Below are 19,203 nucleotides of genomic sequence, written 5' to 3' on the forward strand. Positions count from 1 at the left end.
AGAACCTCCCCCATGGGTTAAGCCGTTTCTCTTCCCCTCAGCCCCCCGGCGGCAGCAGCGCTCGCCGAATCCCGGAGCCGAGGAAGCCAGATCGGCGGATCCCTCCCACTCCCTGTTCCTCCCTAACCCCACACCAGCAAGTCTTTTCCTCTCCCCGCGGGCCGCTGCTCCGGCGCAGGCGGGCGCGCGGGCAGGCTTGCAGGCGGGTGCGGGAAAAGGAAACGCGCAGGCGGGGCTGCCGGGAAGCTAGGGCGCCGGGACGCCCCCTGCCCAGTCCCCGCAGGCCGTCAGCGGTGATGGCGGTGGCGGCGGCGGGTGCCGGAGCTCCCCGCGCCTCCTCCCGTCCGCGCGGCCGCGGTGCGGTCGCGGGGGTCCGGGACGGCGCTGGGGGGGGCTCCCCTCACTCCCCGCTCTCCCCGGCTGTCCATGTCTCCCGTGCGGGCGGAGGAGTCCGCCCCGCCGGGCCGTGGTTTTCCGCGTGGCGCCTAACAGCGGACTTGGAGCTGGTGCAGACCAGGGGAATCTGATCGCGGAGGCCCGGGGCGGCGCGGACATGGGCACCAAGCAGAGTGGCCCCGCCGCCAACGGCCGCACCCGCGCCTACTCGGGCTCGGACCTGCCCTCCGGCGGCGCGCGCGCGCGCGCGGCGGCCCCCGGCGCGGCTGGCCGGGACCCGGGCGGCGGAGGCCCGCGGCGGCACAGGCGGGGCCAGGGGCGGGGCCGGCGACCAGCCGGACCCGGCCGGCCGAGACCCGGGCGGCGGAGAGCCTGCGGCAGCAGCGCCCCACAGCCTCTCGCTCGGAGGGGCGGTGGATAGCGCGATGGGCGGCCGAGCGGCACAGTCGGCAGCGGCGGCGCAGGCGGACACGGGATGTGGCAGGGACACGCAGGCGGGGCCGGGGATGGGGTCGGCGAGGGACCGCCCCCTGGCCGGCGACCCACAGCGATGTGCCACGACCGGCTCCGGCCCAATATGGGGAAGGTGACTAGGGGGCGGCGTCACCCATGGACGCCGAGTCACCCCGCCCCGAGTGTTACAACCCCCCCGACAGCGCCGGAGGGACCGGCGGCTCCTGCAGCGGCCCCCAAACAGCGGAGGATGAGTTCCTGCTTCCTCCCCAATTGCCGGTCGCCTACGAGGAAGGCGGGACAAAGCAGCGAAGGTAGGGAACACCTACATCTCTGGCCAGTTGCTCTTAGCGGGTCTCCAGGGGCTCTAACCCCCTACCTATTGGGCTCAGGTTACCAGAAAGAGACGCCGGCAGCGCGTTTTTAAAAAAAAAAGACTTAGAGAGACATGGAGGGAAAGGAAAAACAAACAAAAAAGTCCTGGCCACTGTAATGTCTCAGGGACAGGTCAGAGAGGGAGTTAGGAAGTTAGGACGGGAGATCAAAAAAAAGAACACTGCTTGACAAAGACAAAGTGCTTACTGTAAACAGAGAGGACATTGGGCTCGTGACTGATCAAAAAAAGCCTCAAGGGTCTCGGAGACCTAAGCCAAGGGTCCTCAATCTGGAAGATTGGGGAGGTCAAGGCCAGGAGACCCCCTCCCCCCGACCTAGGATAACTCTCAAGATTAGGGGGCAGCCAGTGACCTTCCTAGTGGACACCGGGGCTCAACATTCAGTCCTGACCCATACCGGAGGCTCTCTCAATGACCGCACAGCTTTGGTCCAGGGGGCCACAGGTAACAGGAGGTATCAAAGGACCACCGAAAAAAAAAAAAAAAAAAAAAGGTTCAGCTGACATCTGGACAGGACCCAAAGGGAGCCCCCTACAAGTCCTAGCCCTTTAAACTGTTCGTGGACGAGAACTCAGGCTTTGCAAAAGAAATGTTGATACAGAGACTGGGGCCATGAAAGCCCGGTAGCTGCAGGATGGCCCGCCCCCCTGTCTACATGTGGTAGCCATTGCTGTTTTGCTCAAGGATGCAGGGAAACTGACTTTGGGACAGCCATTAACTGTGTTATCCTCCCATGCGGTAAAAGCTCTGGTCCAGCAGCCCTCAGATCGAATGGTGTGCAGACCAGTTGTCTCCCTCAACCCCGCAACCCTGCTGCCTGGTTCATGGATGGGAACAGCTTCCTCCAAGAAAGAGAACGGAGGACTGGAGCAGCCGTCACCACCGAATCGGAGATAGTTTGGACCTCACCACTGCCACCTGGAACATCGGCCCAAAAGGCAGAGCTGATCGCGCTGACCCAGGCCCTCCGGATGGCGGAAGCCCGGAGGACCAGGAACTAACAAAGAAAATGGGGGCGAAATAAAGCCCCGAGCGACACGCTTACATCATAGATGGACAGAGGCCTTGCCTACCAAGAAAAAAAGACCACTAACGTGGTAACCAAAAAACTCCTAGATGACATCTTTCCCAGGTATGGAATACCCCAGATATTGGGGTCAGACAATGGGCCCGCCTTCGTCTCCCAGGTAAGTCAGGAGGTGGCCAGGCTACGGGGGATCGATTGGAAACTTCATTGTGCATACAGCCCCCAGAGCTCAGGACAGGTAGAACGTGCAAATAAAACCATTAAGGAGACTTTAACCAAATTAACGCTTGCAACTGGCACTAGAGATTGGGTGCTCCTACTCCCCCTAGCCCTTTACCGAGCCCGGAACACTCCTGGGCCTCATGGCCTAACCCCGTTCGAGATCATGTATGGGGCTCCCCCACCAATTGTAAATTTCCTTTACTCTGATATCTCCTCTTTTGCCACTAGCCCTCCAATTGATGCAAAAGACGGTGCAAAAACCCCTGCCTGCCGGGAGCAACTGAACCGCCCGGTGATGCCTCACCCATTCAAGATTGGGGACTCTGTCTAGGTCCGACGCCATCAATCCAGGAACCTAGAGCCGAGGTTGACGGGACAGCGGCTTGGGTCCACACGTCACATGTAAAGACTGCCAAGGAACCCGACGAAGCTGAGGGCACCGAGACATCTAGTTCAACGCTCTCCAAACCCACTAAAGATAAGACTCACCCGGGGGTCCCCTTGATCCCCCTAATAGTCCTCCTGACATAAGGAGGGACATCACCAGAGAGCCTGTTTCCCTGACGCTGGCCCTGTTACTGGAAAAAAATTACCATAAACAAAATAGCTGCTGGGGTAGATACAGGGACTGCAGCCCTTATGGAGACCGGCCAATTCAGACAGCTCCAAGTAGCCATGCTCAACAAAAATGATTTAAAAGATAGTTCCAAAGGTCACCGTGGTTTATGACCCTTGTCTCCACCATTATGGGCCCCCTAATCGTCCTCCTGCTCATTTTATTGTTTGGGTCATACATCCTCAACAGATTGGTGCAATTCATCAAGGATAAGGTTTCTGTTGCCCAGGCTTTGATCCTAACCAAACAATATCAGAGGCTCAGACAGTCAGAGATAGAGCTAACCCCTTATTCTCCATCCTAAAATGAAAGATTTCATTTGGTACAAAAGAAAATGGGGGAATGAAAGACCCCCGCTCCATTATGAGGATATGGGGCGTTGGGCCGATGTTATGCCCCCCCAATAACTTGGCCTTAGAAACGCCATTCTGCAGGAATCAGAAAAACAGGAGTTCACAGCCATAGCCAGCTACCCGGCCTTGACAGAGATAGCTATGGCCAGCCTTGAGAGAGATAACTGTGGTCAGCAGCCTTGGGAGTAAGACAGTTGATATTTTATGGCGGGCCCCTGGCCTTGAGGAATAAGCAGCTGGCCTGGACAAGGCCAAATCAGCCACACACATATGACCCCAAGTTCACCCTGGCCTTCTTTGAAACAACCAATAGGGACCCTGTAACTATGCTTCTCGCTTCTGTAACCGCGCCTCTGCCCCTGGGATCCCATAAAAAGTCCCCCTTGCCCTAGGAAAGGGCGCAAGTCCTCCAAGAGACTTCGCCCCAGGTACCTGGTCTAAATAAACCCTCTTGCTTTTGCATCTGATCTGTGGTTTCGGTGTGTTCCTTGGGTTTGGGGTCTCTCCCGGAGAAAGATCTCAGCCGGGGGTCTTTCACTATGCTGTCTTAGTCAGGGACCAGACCAGATCCTCGGCTTTTAAGTTATAGAACCCATCTTCATGGTAGAGGTCACATGTACTCTGAAAAAGAGTTTCAATGTAGTCATGCCTTAAGCTTTATTGTGTGCATAGGATTGAAATAATTGTTACCAGGAAAACTTTCTCCAAAATTGTACTGGACTTAAATACATCTAAAATAAACAGGCCTGCTATCAGATTCTAGAAGTTTGAACCAGTTGGGATGGTGGTGGCCCACGCCTTTAATCTCAATACTCAGGAGGCAGAGGCAGGAAATTTCTGTGAGTTCAAGGTCAGCCTGCTCTACAGAGAGAGTTCCAGAATACCTAGGACTATGCAGAGAAACCCTGTCTCAAGGAAAGAAAGAGAGGGAAGGGGGTGGAGGGGGGAGGAAGGAAGGGAGGAAGGGAGGGAGAGAGGTTTGAGCTAGCACCTGCCTACCAAAGTCACACTGAACCCGGTTTCCTTCTTATCTCAGAAAGGTCATTGGCCTGCTGACCGTGACACATGCACAGTCCCCCACATTATGCATTTAAGATCACAGCAGAGATTGTTACAAATTTGTCTGCAATTATCAAACACACTTTAGAAAACTCAAGAGTAGGAGGAGCTAATCATGGTGGCTCAGACCTATAACCTCAGCACTAGAGAAGTTGAGGAAAGAGTATCACAGAGGGTTCAAGGTCAGACATAATGAGCTCTAGGATAGCCTGGGCTACAAAGAGAGACCTTGTCTCAAAACCAAACCAAACAGACATAGAGGAAGGAAAGTTTGGTTTTATTTGCTTGTATTTTCCCTCATTTATTTTCTATCCATTTTCCTGCAAATGACATGATTTCATTCTTTATTCCTTGCCAGATAAATCTAAAATTGATGTAAGCTTGCTGCTAGTGTCAATAAGCTGTCGTGGGGGGGCGGGGAGAGTGTGTGTATGAGTGTGTGAAATTTGTGTGTGTGTGTGTGTGTGTATAAGCATGTGTAAAATGTGTAAGTGTATGTGTGTGAGAGAGAGAGTGTGTGTGTATGTGTGTGTGTGTGTGAGTGTGTGTGTGTGTGTGTGTGTGTGTGTGTGTGTGTGTGTGTGTGTGTGTGTGATGTGGGTATGCATGTCCATGCATGCTCATGAGGAGGAGACCAGAGGTCAATGTCAGGTGTTTTTCTCAGTCACTCCCCACCTTACGTTTTGAAAGAGTCTCTTGCTGAACCTTGGTCTCACTAATTGCGCTAGACTGGCTGGCCAGCCAGTCCTTGCGCACCTGACTTTGCCTCCCCTGCCCCCACCCCCCCACCCCGCCCTCCCCACCCCCATCCCCCCACCCCCCCACCCCTCCACCCCGCACTGGGATTACAGACCCCTGCTCCCACACCCGACTTTATGTGGGTGCTGGGAATCTGAACTCAGATCCTCCCGCTTGTGCAGCCCACACGACCCCCTGAGCCATCTCCCCAGCCCTACAGAGCCTGTCTTTTTAAAGTTCAGTCTGGGGTCATCTTGGGTCTTGGTTTGTTCTATAGACTAAATGCTTGCTTCCCCTTAACATTCATCTCAACTCCCTCAAATGCCCAATGTGAGAGCATTTGGAATTGGAGCCTTGGGGGGTGTTCAGTGGAGTTATGAGGGTGGGCTGTGGTCTGCTGTTGTTCGAATCTTAGATGGTCTTTTAATAATAATAAAAAAAAACAGAGCCAGATATCAGAGTAAAAGCTGAAAGATCAGAAAAGCAGAGCAGCTAGCCACTAGTTCTTAACTCTATGAAATCCTTAGCCTAAAAAGAGTGAGTTCACCAGGCGGTAGTGGCACATGCAGACCAGCACTCCGAGGCAGAGTCAGGCGCATCTCTGTGAGTTCGAGGCCAACCCGATCTACAGAGTGAGATCCAGGACAGGCACCAAAACTACACAGAGAAACCTTGTCTCAAAAAAAAGCAAGCAAAAAAAAAAAAGAGTTCCTGTCTCCTCACACCTTATATACCTTTCTCTGCCCTGCCATATCACTTCCTGGGATTAAAGGCACGTGTGTGCTTCCCAAGCAAAGGCATGAGATCTCAAGTGCTGGGATTAAAGGTGTGAGCCACCACAGCCTGGCTCTGTGTCTAATCTAGTGGCTGGCTCTGTCCTCTGATCCTCAGGCAAGTTTACTAGGGTATACAATATATCCCCCACAGTCTACTGAGAATAATACTCTCAAAGAAACAGCTATGGTGACACTTTCTGCCATCTGTCACTCAGGAGACTGAGGCAGAAGGATCCCAACCGTGAGGCCAGCCTGGTCTACACAGGGAGACCTCTGTCCCAGAGAGAGACAGAGCATTGTAACCAGCTGAAGAAGTCCTAAGTGAGTGAAGCAAGCCCTGACGTGGGCAGGGCAAGTCCATTTCCCCTTAATGGCTACGCTAAAGAAGAATGTCAAACCTTTCCTTGGGGGTCCCAGCGAGGGTGGTGTTACCAGTGTGTACAAAAACCAGCAACTGTGGCTTCCTCTTCCTGAATGTTTACCGCCTGAGACTGCTCATCTATACCTCCTACCCAGACCAGCTAATCCTGCCCCTGTGCTATGCATAATAAACACACCGAGGTTTCAGGTTGTGGTGCCAGGTTGCTGGAAGAAGTAGGTGCAGTTCCATCAGTGCCCAGACCCCCACAGGACCCCAGCTTTCCTGTACATGTGACTGCATCCCTTCACCACCCCAGTCAGGGTTCCAGGACCCGAGCCTCACTGGTCATGGCAGAACATGGAGAATTTGTTCTCTCTCTTCTTCTCATCGGAGCACAGAGTTACCTGTAATGGAGGCTCCAGCAAGAAATGGGTATCTGCAAGCCAAGGAAGGGAGACTTGTGGGGAACCAACCTGTCTTGCACTTTGCTCTGGAGGTGCCACAGTCACCATGACTGAGACATAAATTCTAGTGTTCGTGACACCCAGGCTAGGGGAACTGGTGAGTGAAAATCTGAGCAGGCAAGCAAATCATGGTATAACGAGGAGGTGGTTTAAACCTAGACATCTTGGGTGTTTGCATGCTGAGACTCGGAACCTGTGCTAGCGGCATACGGGGCTACAGGTTCCACCTCATTATTGCAAAGTATGGATAAGAGGACAAGTCCTCCACCTAACCTCCAACCCCCAGGTTTCTTCCATGCAAAAGGAGGAGAGCTTCCCATGACAGCCTGGTGGGAAATGGAAGGCCAGGCTCCCTGCACAGACTATACACTAACTGCAGTGTGAGGGGATCTTATTAAGGCTCAGCAGGGATGAGACTCCCAGCTCACTACTCTGCCTTTCCTGCTGTTCCCCCAGCAGGGAGTTCGGTACCTCACTGCAGATGAGGGTGGAATCTACTCCCACTCAGCGTTGGCTGCCATACGGGTGATGAAGTGGATTTTTCCCTTCTTTGGTGCTTGGCTACTGTACAGCAACTGTCATTAGCACTAAGTCTTTGAGATTCATCTGTTTTTTCATATGTATTAGCTGTTCATTATTCCTCATTGGTGATTAGTATTTCTGCTATACTTGTCATTTTAAGTATACCCCAAAGGCCTTGTCTCTAGGTAGTATCATTGATGCCAGCAGACCTCTAAGAAGTGGGACTTAATGAGCGGTCTTTAAGTCATTGGGAGCATGCCCTCCAAGGAAACAATGGGGCCTGGGCCCTTCTTTTTCTTTTTAGTTTCCTGGCCATGAGGTGAGCAGTTCTGTTCTGTTGCATGATGTGCTGTCATGGGTCCAAAGCCACGAGCCAGTCAATCACGGACTGAAATCTCTGAAACCATGAACTAAAATAAACCTCTCTCTCCCTCTCATGCTCTACTCCTGCCCATATACACAGCCACACCCTTTTATCTTATACTAAGTTAACTAGCTTAGGTATTTGTTATAGTGATGGAAATATCTACAAATAAATATGTATGATTTATTAATATACTATATTATACAAATACTGATACACTTGGAATATTTAAGTAGTCCGTGGCCTCTCTTTTGCTCTGTTAATGGTGTCTTTTGATGTACAGAAGTGTTGTGGTATATATGTTTAACTATGCAAAGATGTGTTGCATCTGTTTAATTATGTAAAGAGGCGTTGCTGTTTTATCTTGCCTGCCTAAGGCAACTGATTGGTCTAATAAAAAGCTGAATGGCCAACAGCAAAGGAAGAGGTCTAGGTGGGACTTCCAGGCAGGGAGAATAAGTAGGAGGAGGAATTTAGGCTCAGGGAAGAAAGAAAAGAGACTCCAGGGAGACACCAGGGGCCAGACAGACAGACATGGAGGAAGTAGGAAAGTAAACATACAGAAATGAAATGAAAGAAAGATAAAAAAGCCCTGAGGCAAAACGTAGATGAAGAGAAACAGGTTAAATTAAGTTAAAAGAGCTAGTGGGACAAGCCTATGCTAAGGCTGAGCATTTGTAATTAATAATTAGTCTCCGTGTCTTTATTTGGGAGCCAGTTGGTGACCCAAAAAACATTCCAACTACACAGTTTTTTGTTTGTTTGTTGATACAGGGTTTCCCTGTGTAGCCCTGGCTGTCCTGTAACTCACTCTGTAGACCAGACTGGCCTCAAACTAACAAAGATGCACCTGCTTCTGCCTCCCGAGTGCCTGTGTACAGAAGTTCTTAATGAAATTCAACTTACCATGTCCTTCTTAGTAAATCTTTTCCATCTATGTTTTTCAAGAAACTTGACTACTTGGTTTTAGTTCCACATTGGAGTCTATAGCCCACTCTAAATTAAATTTTGATGACTGTGTAAAGGGGTCAAGTTTCTTTTTCCAACATAGTTATCTCATCAACCCAATTTTTTTTTAAATAGCCCAACAAAGTGGAGTGGATTCTGTCATAAATACCATGTGGATCTGCTGCTGGGCTCTTTATTCTATTTTTAGGTTGATTTGTTCTTTGTTGGTGTTGGTGGTGATGTTCCCAGAACAGCAATAAAAAGCTGTATAGAGGAAATGTGGATAAAGTCCTCCCACCTTCTCTCTCTGGGGTGACCACAAAGCCACTAGAGAGATATTTATCTCCCCTCCATGTTTTAGCAGACATAAATGCTCACCTGGTCTGTATTTACAAAGAAGTTTTTAATGTGGAGAAAAGTTTACTTGTGAAGTGGAGACAGTCAACTATAAATGTGGAAACGGTATAATTACACAATTATTGCAAGCCATAAGGAGCACCATGAACAGCGGCTCTAAGTGTTTAGATTGGCTAACTCATCTAATCCTCACAATGGCCTTAAAGGATGAGCCAATTGCTCCCAATTTACAGATAATAAACTTGCCTCGTGACACACCCATGTACAGTGGACAGAGAGTTCAAATCCAGACAATCCAGTCCAGAGTCCATGTTGATAATAAAACCTGTGAGAACTTCAGCTGTGTTTGTCTCCATGATGGGTTTGTTACTTACATCCGGCTCACATCATCCTCCCCTTCCAGGACTCCCGACTCCGCTCCTCTTGCCTTCTACCACACAGCACAGACTCATCATGACTTCTGGAGTGGGTTATTCAGCATCCGTCTCCTTCTACATCCTTACTGCAGGCTCCGTGAAAGCAAGGTCTGGTCTGTCTGTTCGCCTTCAGATGCCCAGAGTGGTTCCTGCCGCACAGCAGGTGCATGCAAGGGTCCTGTCACACAGCAGATTGTCATGGAGACAATGACAGAAGGAGACATGAACTCAGGTTCCTTTCTTTGTGCTCCAGTATGATGCAGTGGAAGGTGCTGGAAGTTGGTACATACCCCTTGAGTTTAGACATGGACTTGGCGATCTGTGCAAGCTTGGACTTTAATGCTCAGAGATTCTTTCTTGTAACATTGGGTTAAGCAAGGTATCTCACATCTACAAGGCTGGCATATAGTAGATATCAACAGTTACATGACTTTCCTGAGTATTTTTGCAATACTTAGGTGATTTTTAATATTTATTTATTTGTTATTTGTTTATTTGTTGCTGTGCTGGGGGATTGAACCCATGGCTTTTTGTATGCTAGGTAAATGTTTTTACCACTGAGCTACATTCCCATCCTCAAGTTTCTTAATACCTCTGTACTTCTTAGGTTTTGTTCATTTGTTTGTCTGTAGAATAAAATAATGAATAATGAATAATTCTGCTTTTAGGATTATTGTTAGAATTCAAGGTGATAACTACACATTACATAGAACTCAGGGTCTGGCATAGAATAAATATCCAGGAAAGGTAATCTGCTTATTATTATAGGTGAAATATCTTCTGCAGTGCCTGGCACACAGTAGGTACTCTGCAAATAGGTGAGGCCCAACCTATCATTTTGGTCTGGACAGAGTTTTATCTGTCTGCTTCTGGAGAGACAATGTTGCCTCTGCCAGAGTTGGTGATGTACAGACGCCACCCAGTGGCTAACATTTGCCACTGCACCCTCGGCTTCTGGTAAGACTTCCTGGCTCCATTCATACCTTAAGGATACTCTTCCCTGTACAATTCCTTAGGAGACCAGAGACATTGGAAATAGAGAGGAAATGGAATTTACAGTTAATTCAACAAAACTTAGTGATCAGTCACATATTCCTGTGGGAAAGATGTATGAGCTATCCAAGACAGTGGTTGTCAACCAGGTGTGATAAATAAATACCCACAAGAGGATATTTATTTGACAATATCTGGAGGCATCTTTGGCCGTCATAGGTCCAATCTAGGTCCTCTAAAAAAGCAGCAAGTTCTCCTAACTGCTGGGTCATCTCTCCAGCCCTAAGTCCGAGATCTTAGGTTCATCACCAAAAAGTAAATGTATTGTAGGCTGGAGAGATGTCTCCGTGGATAAGAGCAGAGGACCTAGGTTTGGTTACCTGCACCAATGTGGTGGCTCACAGCCATCTGTAACTCCAGTTCCAGGGAATATGATGCCCTCTTCTGACCCCTTTGGACACCAGGCAGGTATATGGTACATATACATACATACAGGCAAAACACTTATACACATAAAATAAGTAAATCTAAGAAGAAAATTTTTAAGTAAATATTGTGCCAACGAGGAGAGCTACAGCCTTCTGTGCAAGAAAAACAATACAAAACACTATGGGCCAAGCAGAGATTCTACTTCTCACGCTCTCTGACATTTGTAGCAAATTTAGGAAGAAGTGAGGTCACTCCTCCTCTTTTTCATTTGTTCCACATTGAAGAGCAACGGACGACAGATATGCAGAAGAGGGTCCATGCAGCAGGTGAGAGAGCTGAGGTGGGAGAACTATCTATGCAGCATGCTCTCTCGACCCTGGGAAGAGATAAAAGGTTCAAAACATGGACCTCTCAGACCTTTCCAGCACCGCACTATAATCAATAAAGCAAGCAGAAGGGCTCCCCACCCCCACCCTGTAGATGCCTGGCCAGATTCTCCTCCAGCTACCAAGGAAATCCCTGGGGTCGTAAAAGCCTCAGGTGTCCAGCCTGATGGGTACCTGTCCCCACTGCTGACTCTGTGTTTGGCCTCCCAGCCCTCAACCCTGTACAACCTGGATACCCTGGAGCAGCCCTGTGTGAGGTGAGAGATGCCATCCCTCTGGCTGGGGATGGAGTGTGCTTTCTAAGCTCCTCATTCTCAAGACTCTAGCTCAGGAAATCAATAAACTTGTGCTGACAGATATTACTTTGAGTTCTATTCATATGTTAATGGATGTTCTGCTGCCTGGTGAAACCTTGCTTCTTTTTGGTATCTGGTGGGAATCATTTGATCCACACAGGCTGGGATGGGAGGCATCTTTCCTCTCCTTGCCTGTTTACCTGATCATTCCATTTCCTCTAAGGCACGATGTGAATTTTCAAAGACTGTAAAAGTTCCTTGGAAAAGCTCTCTCTGGGATCATCCTTTGAATTTTTGTTTCCTGTGTCTACAGTGCTTCTGTTTTCCTGAGAAAATTCAGGAAAAGACCATGGAGAGAACCCAGCTATCTCCTGCTGTCAGTTCTTTCCACCTTGTCCGGACAAGGTCTCCCTGCCACTGCATAAGCCAGGATAGCTGGTCCTTAAGAGTCTAGAGAGTCTCCTGTGTCCACCTCCCACTTCCCATAGGCATGCTAGGTTTACAGGTGTCTGCACTACTGAGTCTGGCTTTTATACGGGTTTAATGGGTCCAAAGTCGGGTCATCGGGTTTATATGGCAAGTGCCTTTTACCCCAGAGACATTTCCCCATTCCCACTCGCACCCCACCCTGTTTTCTGACCACACCCTTCAGTCTGTCCAGCTCGCACTTGCTTTATCCTAGAGCATCTCATAGAGGTGCTTGGTACCCAGACCGCTGCCTGTCACCCTGGCCTCCTGCTGAGTTCGGGTGCCTGGATACTTGCCCAGAAAACTCTCTCAGCCACACTCTTCTCCCTGGAAACAGGTCTCCTGACTCCCATGACCCTTTGATATGTCCTTAAACATGCCAACAGCTTCAGCGGCTCATTTCAACTGGTATGCAGACCTTTCTGTCCTTTCTGTCCAGTGGGAATCCAGAGCGCTGCTGGACTAGAAATGGCCTGTGTCTTGTTTTGTTCTGAAAGAATCTCATCACGTAGCCCAGTCTGGCTTTGAACTTGCTTTGTAGCCAAGGGTAACCTTGAGCTCCTGATGCTCTTGCCTCCACTTCTTCCGTGTTGGGGTTAAAGGTGTGCGCCACCACGCCTGGGTTGGCCCGAGTCTCTCAACTGAGCTCTCATTCGGAACCCCGCTCTATTCCATTGCAGCAGCCCTGCCTCTTAGAAACCCGCTACCCTCCGGCAGCGGCAGCGGCAGCGCACTGCTGGCTCGGTGTTCTCTGCCCTGGAGGCTTCTGGTAGAAAACACCCCCTCTTCTGCTCCCTGACGGCCCCACCAGCCCCAACTCCTACATAGACCCAGACTCACCTGGAGATGCAGTGGGAGTTCCTGGAGGTTTTCATTTGTCTGTTTGCTTTTTCAGAGTTAATATTGTATATTTCCCGTTGTCTGGCCGTTTGTTAGCCTGACATTCCAAAGCGCCTCATGTTCTCGGGAATCAGTACCTCAAGTTCCTGCCGAGCAAAACCACGTTCTTCAGCAGAACCCCTTCAGAAGACTGATGGCGAGGCCTGAGCCTGGCCACCAGATTATGGTGGGTGAGTAGCTATTTGTTGAAAAATAGATGTGAGGTAAATCACGCACAATGTACATTTTCTTTCTCACTGTAATGAAACGTGGTCCAAGGGCCTCGATAACTGTGCCCCACTTTCCTGGAGGGCGAAACTGAAAAGCTCCTGTCAAGTACTAATGGGAGGCATCGAAGCAAGAGCAGGGTGATTGGATAGAATTCTCTGGAAGCTCTGCTAATTCTGTCTCAGTACGCCCAGCACACGCAGCCAGAGCTGATCCAAGGAAATGGCTGAATCATTTATTCTGCTTTGGGTTATTTGTGTTGTTTCTTTTTTTCCTCCGAGCTTTCAAGCTCAGTTTAAATTTTTTCATTTGCTTCCTATTGCCTTTTTTTTTAATAGCTAGGGTACATTTTTCCATTTTTTCCGCACAGCCAATGGGCTGTGAGATGTCATCAGTCATGCCTAAGTCTGCCTGGCTGGTCACCTGTGAATAAGGAACCACATTCCTTCATCCAGTGTGTGCTGGAGGCTGGCCAGAGGCTTCAGCGTGGACTTTTCTCTCGGGCAGCCTGAAATTCCACATTCTCCTCTCACTGAGCTCATGTCTGAGATGTACATAGTGCCTGCACAGTGGTTGTCATAGGGAGAAATAAGTGTTATGGCTTTTATGTATCTTTACCATTTCAAAAACTCATCTTATTTGAGATTCACAATCTCCAACAGACCCTAGCTATCTGTCCACCCCACAGGTTATCTTAAGATGTGAAAAGCCTCAGAAAAATGAGGGTCCAGGGATGGGAAAACTTTACCTGTGTACTGTTAGCTAAAATAGTTGGAACCAAAAAATGATTGGCATGTCTAAAATCTATGTCATCTATAGTTAATGATATCATATTTAGTTACTGTGTCATCTATTAGTGGAATTAATATTTCTTTTTAAAAGATTTTTATTATAGTTGTTTTGTTTTGTTTTGTTAAGACAAGGTCTCACTATGTAGTGTTGGTTGTCCTGGAACTTGCTATACAGACCAGGCTGGCCTCGAACTTACAGAGACCTGATTGCCTCTGTCCCCAAGTGCTGGGATTAAAGACATACACTACTGTGCCTGGCCCTCAAAGATTTTTTTTTATTGTGTATAAGTGTGGGAGAGGTGTGCACACATGTATGCCATTAGTGTACCATTCCACAGCACTTCCAGGCCAGTGGTGTCTGCATGATAGCATATATCCTAGGACCAATGAATTTATAGCATAAACCTCCTTTCACTACCAAATGAGCTTGTTGGTCATGAGTTACATGTGGGGTAACATTGTCTTTGTGAATCTCTGGACAATGATTCTGACAGGAGTATCAGGAGCAAAAAAGAAAAATCTGAAAATACATCTATTCCCACAAGTATTTCTGTCTCCAGTAAAGGAAGCATTCTGATTTACAACTAGATTCCTTTGGCTAATCCCACTAGGGAATGGTGCCATGCTGGAGACAGAGTGTCAGCTTCTGCTGTGGCCACTAGACAGTCACCAGAGTGGTAGTCACACTAACTTTGCTGAAGGAAGTTGAGCCTGGTGTTCATTTCTGCCACCCTGCTGTTTTGTATCTGTTCCAGTGAGTAACCACTGGCACAGCTGGAGGAAAAAGCCAGCTGATATGTACATGCCAAGTCATCCTGTCTACCTGGCTTTTGAGTTTATTTATCATGGATGACTGTTGGGCATGTCGGTGGGATATGATTGTCTTTATACACTAAACCTGTTCTAATAGGCCCTTCTATAAACCTCTTCTCTTTATCTCTGTCATGAGCTGTAGATACCACAATGAAGAGCCAAAGAAGACAATAAACAATGAATTGTGTAGCCAATAAAGGAATTCAGCCAATTAGTATAGCTACGTGTGGGACATAAGAAAATAACCGGGTCCGCTGTGCAGACAGCCAGGGCAAAACTCCATGTATCACATGTATCCATACATCCACATTCTTAGCCACAGGTCATTTTGTGCCACCAGTAAATGAGATCTGTAGCTAGAGCTTTCCTGCCTTGCCCACAGTCAGGACAAATCTTTGTCACCCACCAGTCCCACAGCTCCTCAGACCCAACGAAGTAAACACAGAGGCTTATATTGCTTACAAACTGTATGGCCGTGGCAGGCTTCTTGCTAACTGTTCTTATAGCTTAAATTAATCCATTTCCACAAATCTATACCCTGCCATGTGGCTCGTGGCTTACCAGCATCTTTTCATGTGCTTCTCAGGGTGGTGGCTGGCAGTCACTCCTTCTGCCTTCCTGTTCTTTCTTTTCTCCTCTCTGTTAGTCCCGCCTATACTTCCTGCCTAGCCACTGGCCAATCAGGTTTTATTTATTGACCAATCAGAGCAACTTGACATACAGACCATCCCACAGCACAGCCAAGTGCAGACCATCTCAGACACCTGCACTCAGGCCTGTGGTCCTAATCATCCTCTATGCAGACCTGCTGGGTAAAGCCACAAGGAACCTGAGAACGGGCTCCCACAGGACATACAGAACATCCCACAGCAGAGATCAGCACAGAACTGTTGTCTGATAGTTCCCCAAAAGTTTGGGTATTTTCCCCTCTGGATATATAGTTGCTTGAGCAAAATACTGCAAGCCTTTTAGGGTTATACTTGTGGCAACACCCCAGGTCCTTCTCTAAATGGATGCAGCCTGCCTTCAATCAGTAATCTGTAGCCTGGGAGCTGCTTCCTTTGATAATTGGATGTAAGACAATGAATTCCTGCTATGCTGACTTTGTCATATAGACAAAGTCATCTTTGTAGATTGCCCATCTGCTCCTGCCTAAGAAGCCCATGATCAATCAGCTGCTACCTCAGAGCTCTAGAAACCAAACGCTCTAATAGGCCTTCTGTCCCCCGAAATATATCATGTAATTTACCCACCTTGATTCTTAAGGAGCCACTACCCTTTGCCCATCCAGAATCCTGTTATTTCCAGAAAGCCCAGTTCTCAAGTGGGTCCCCTGTGCTGTCTTAGACATTGCTTTCCAGGGGTTCTCTACATGGTGCTGTGGTAAACGAAGAGCCTTTTCTGGGTGGCAAGTAGGGGCAGCTAAGGAAACCACAGATTTAGGTCCACTCTGCTTCCTGTCTCCTGATTTCAGAACCTTGACAATTTGTCATTCTAATTGGCTGGAGGCCACCACTGTCTCCAAGCTTCAGAAGACTTGAGAAGTGAACTGCCAAAGGCACTTGTGGGCACTCATGGTAAATTCTATAGTGCTGATCCCCATAAATACACTCCTGCCAATCATTTTATGCCAATCAAACTCAGAAGTTCTCCTGCTCGGTCTGATGCATTCCACACATGCTTTCCAGCTTGCCCCGATTAAATGCATCAGCTCACAGGCTAATGTCTAAAAGAATGCTTATAAATTTAAAAATAACTGATGCACCCAGGCGTGGTGGCACACGCCTTTAATCCCAGCACTGGGGAGGCAAAGGCAGGTCAGCCTGGTCTACATAGTGAGTTCCAGGGCTGGTACACAAAAAAAAACCTGTCTCAAAAAAGAAACAAAAAAAAAACTAATACAAAATTCTTATTTTTAAGTTTTATTTATTATCATTGAGTGGTGCACCTGTGGAGACAGAATACAACTTCTTGGAGTCAGTTCTATCCTTCTACCTTGGTGTGGATCTGAGACTCAAACTTGGGTCTCCAGACTTATGTGGGATGCACTTTAACCATCTCAACACCTGACCCTACAGTGTAAAAATTGGAATGTGCCCCTAAGTCCCTTCGGCCAGGGTCCTTCTCTTTAGACCCACGTCAGTCACTCCTCTTGTTGTTCTCAAGCCTTTCATGGTTACACTGAAGAGCTCTCTGTTCTCCTAGCCTTTGGATAAGGGAAGCAGAGTGCCCCAGAGGAGTTAATGCTTTAGCACAGCACATCCTGACGCACAGCGGGAACATAGAAAAGTCATTCACAAAAGCAGGAACCAGGCAGGCAGGGCATGGCTTTATTTACATCAATGGTTCCTCAGTCTGTTTAGGTAACAAATCCATTGCTGGGAGTCAGATAAAAGCTGTGACTCCCCTCCAGAAAAACTGCTTTTATTTTGTTACTGATTTTGTACTTAGCATTTAAAGGGATTGGCCCAATGTATTATTGCAAGTATGTAAAGAATGTCCATCAGAAGAGGGTGGCTGCTTATGCACAAAAACCCGCACCACCTGTGCCCAAACAATTATCAACCATTTGAGAAGTGCATCAGTTGGCTGGTCCCAGGAGTGGGTAGGCTGGGAATTTCATCTTCATGAGGAGCAGTTCTCAATCTGTGTGAACCGGGGTCTTTCCAGGTGTCACCTAAGACCATCAGAAGACAGAGATATTTACATTACAATTCATACATTAGCAAAATGCAGCTATGAAGTAGCAACAAAAATAATTTTATGGTTGGGGGTCTGCTGTGGAATGGTCTGTATGCCAAATTGCTCTGATTGGTTAGTAAATAAAACACTGATTGGCCGAGGCCAGGCAGGAAGTATAGGTGAGACTAACAGAGAGAAGAACTGAGAGAACAGGAAGGTGGGAGGAAACACTGCCAGCCGCCGCCAGGACAAGCAGCATGTGAAGATGCCGGTAAGCCATGAGCCACGTGGCAAGGTATAGATTTATGGAAATGGATTAATTTAAGCTATAAGAACAGTTAGCAAGAAGTCTGCCACGGCCATACAGTTTATAAACAATATAAGTCTCTGTGTTTACTTGATTGGGTCTGAGCAGCTGTGGGACTGGTGAGTGACAAAGATTGTCCTGACTGTGGGCAAGGCAGGAAAACTCTAGCTACAGGGGTCACCACACCATGAGGAACTGTATTAAAAGGTCACAGCATGGAAGAGTGAGAACCACTGTTCATGAGGCTTAAACCCATCAACCATTCACATAATCAAATCCTCTTCACTTTGAATTCACATGCACTGTGCGGGCTACGTCAACTTGACACGAGCTAGAATGATCTGCAAGAAGCGAACTTCAGTTGAGGAAACGCTTCCATAAGATCCAGCTGCAGGGCATTTTCTTAATTAGTGATTGGTGAGGGAGGGCCCTGCCCACCCTGGGTAGTACTGCCTCTGGGCTGGTGGTCCTGGGTTCTACAGAAAGCAGGCTGAGCAAGCCATGAGGAGCAAGCCAGTAAGCCACACCCCTCCATGGCCTCTGCATCAGCTCCTGTCTCCAGTTTTTGCCCTGTTTGAGTTCCTGAACTGACTTCAGCTGAAATAAACCCTTTCCTCCCAAGTTTCTTTGGCCATGGTGTTTTACCTCAGCATCAGTAACCCTCACTAACACAAGCACCAAACAGACTTCTGATTATAATTTGTCTTCTTGGGGACTCTGTCTACAGGGCAAAACTGATCAGGGAAGAGCTAGATGCCTCTGGCACAAAGAGTCCTGGTGTGAGCTGACCAGCCTGAACCAACTGGAGTTCCCTCTTTTTCTTCTCGAGACAGTCTTGCTCTGTAGCCCAGGTTGACTGACCTCAGGTTACCGACGAGTAGGATTACAGATATGTGCCATGTCTTGTAGGGATTTTAAAATGCATCATTCTCTGAGATTGGCTAGTGGGAATCTACAGGTTAAAGAAGATTCTAAGCTTCTGAGTATCCACAACGGAGAAATAACCTCTCTTCAGAACTGTTCTGGGTTCCTATGCCTGTAGGTCAAAATGAACATGAGGAATTTGCCACACTTCAAATCTAAAGCTCGAAAATGTCTCGTCTCTATAGTCTGCCAGGGTTGTTTTGACTTGGGAATAAATGAGAAGAATCATATGTGGGATGTTCAGGGTCTCCTGCAGACCAAAAGCACTCTGGTTATTTATATATGTGGCTGCAGACATCAGGCAGAGTACACCAGTTTCCCCTGACGACCAATACTGCACAACATTTTGGGATTCAAAATGTCTTACCATAGGAAACAATGTTAAATTTTTGAAGACCTAATATTTTCGAGAAGACTTTGAGATAGTCTTACAAAGCCACTTTTTTAAAAAGGAGATAAAATATTGAACAGGATGACTACACATAAAAATCCTCCATGCCAACTACAATCTCCAGACCATTTTCCTTTCATCTTTTTCAC

The 19,203-nt window shown here is 48.0% G+C and overlaps 1 protein-coding gene across 5 annotated transcripts; it reads left to right on the forward strand.

The window, feature by feature from the left end:
• Positions 1 to 784: 784 nt before the first annotated feature.
• On the forward strand, positions 785 to 3,929 carry LOC143268069 (uncharacterized). 5 transcript variants are annotated; one of them, XR_013043648.1, is made up of 3 exons: positions 989 to 1,163; positions 1,990 to 2,431; positions 2,722 to 3,929. XR_013043648.1 is itself a non-coding variant. In XM_076548559.1 (2 exons), the coding sequence occupies exons 1-2, from the start codon at positions 822 to 824 to the stop codon at positions 2,822 to 2,824; spliced, it is 264 nt and encodes an 87-aa protein (XP_076404674.1). In that variant the 5' UTR covers positions 785 to 821; the 3' UTR covers positions 2,825 to 3,929. The 5 variants fall into 5 exon arrangements, 3 of the variants coding, with proteins under 3 accessions (XP_076404674.1, XP_076404667.1, XP_076404680.1); XR_013043649.1 differs by having other exon boundaries at positions 1,990 to 2,376; XM_076548559.1 differs by lacking the exons at positions 989 to 1,163; positions 1,990 to 2,431 and adding an exon at positions 785 to 982.
• Positions 3,930 to 19,203: the final 15,274 nt, after the last annotated feature.

This window comes from Peromyscus maniculatus, chromosome 1, assembly GCF_049852395.1.
Source record: "Peromyscus maniculatus bairdii isolate BWxNUB_F1_BW_parent chromosome 1, HU_Pman_BW_mat_3.1, whole genome shotgun sequence".
NCBI classification, from domain to species: domain Eukaryota; kingdom Metazoa; phylum Chordata; class Mammalia; order Rodentia; family Cricetidae; genus Peromyscus; species Peromyscus maniculatus.

What these genes read in the sequence shown, in the direction of transcription:
- LOC143268069 (XM_076548552.1), top strand. Translation starts at nt 1,006, where the DNA reads ATGGACGCCGAGTCACCCCGCCCCGAGTGTTACAACCCCCCCGACAGC. An exon ending in GGCGGGACAAAGCAGCGAAG is followed by an intron (nt 1,164 to 1,989) that starts GTAGGGAACACC and finishes ATGCGGTAAAAG; the next exon opens with CTCTGGTCCAGCAGCCCTCA.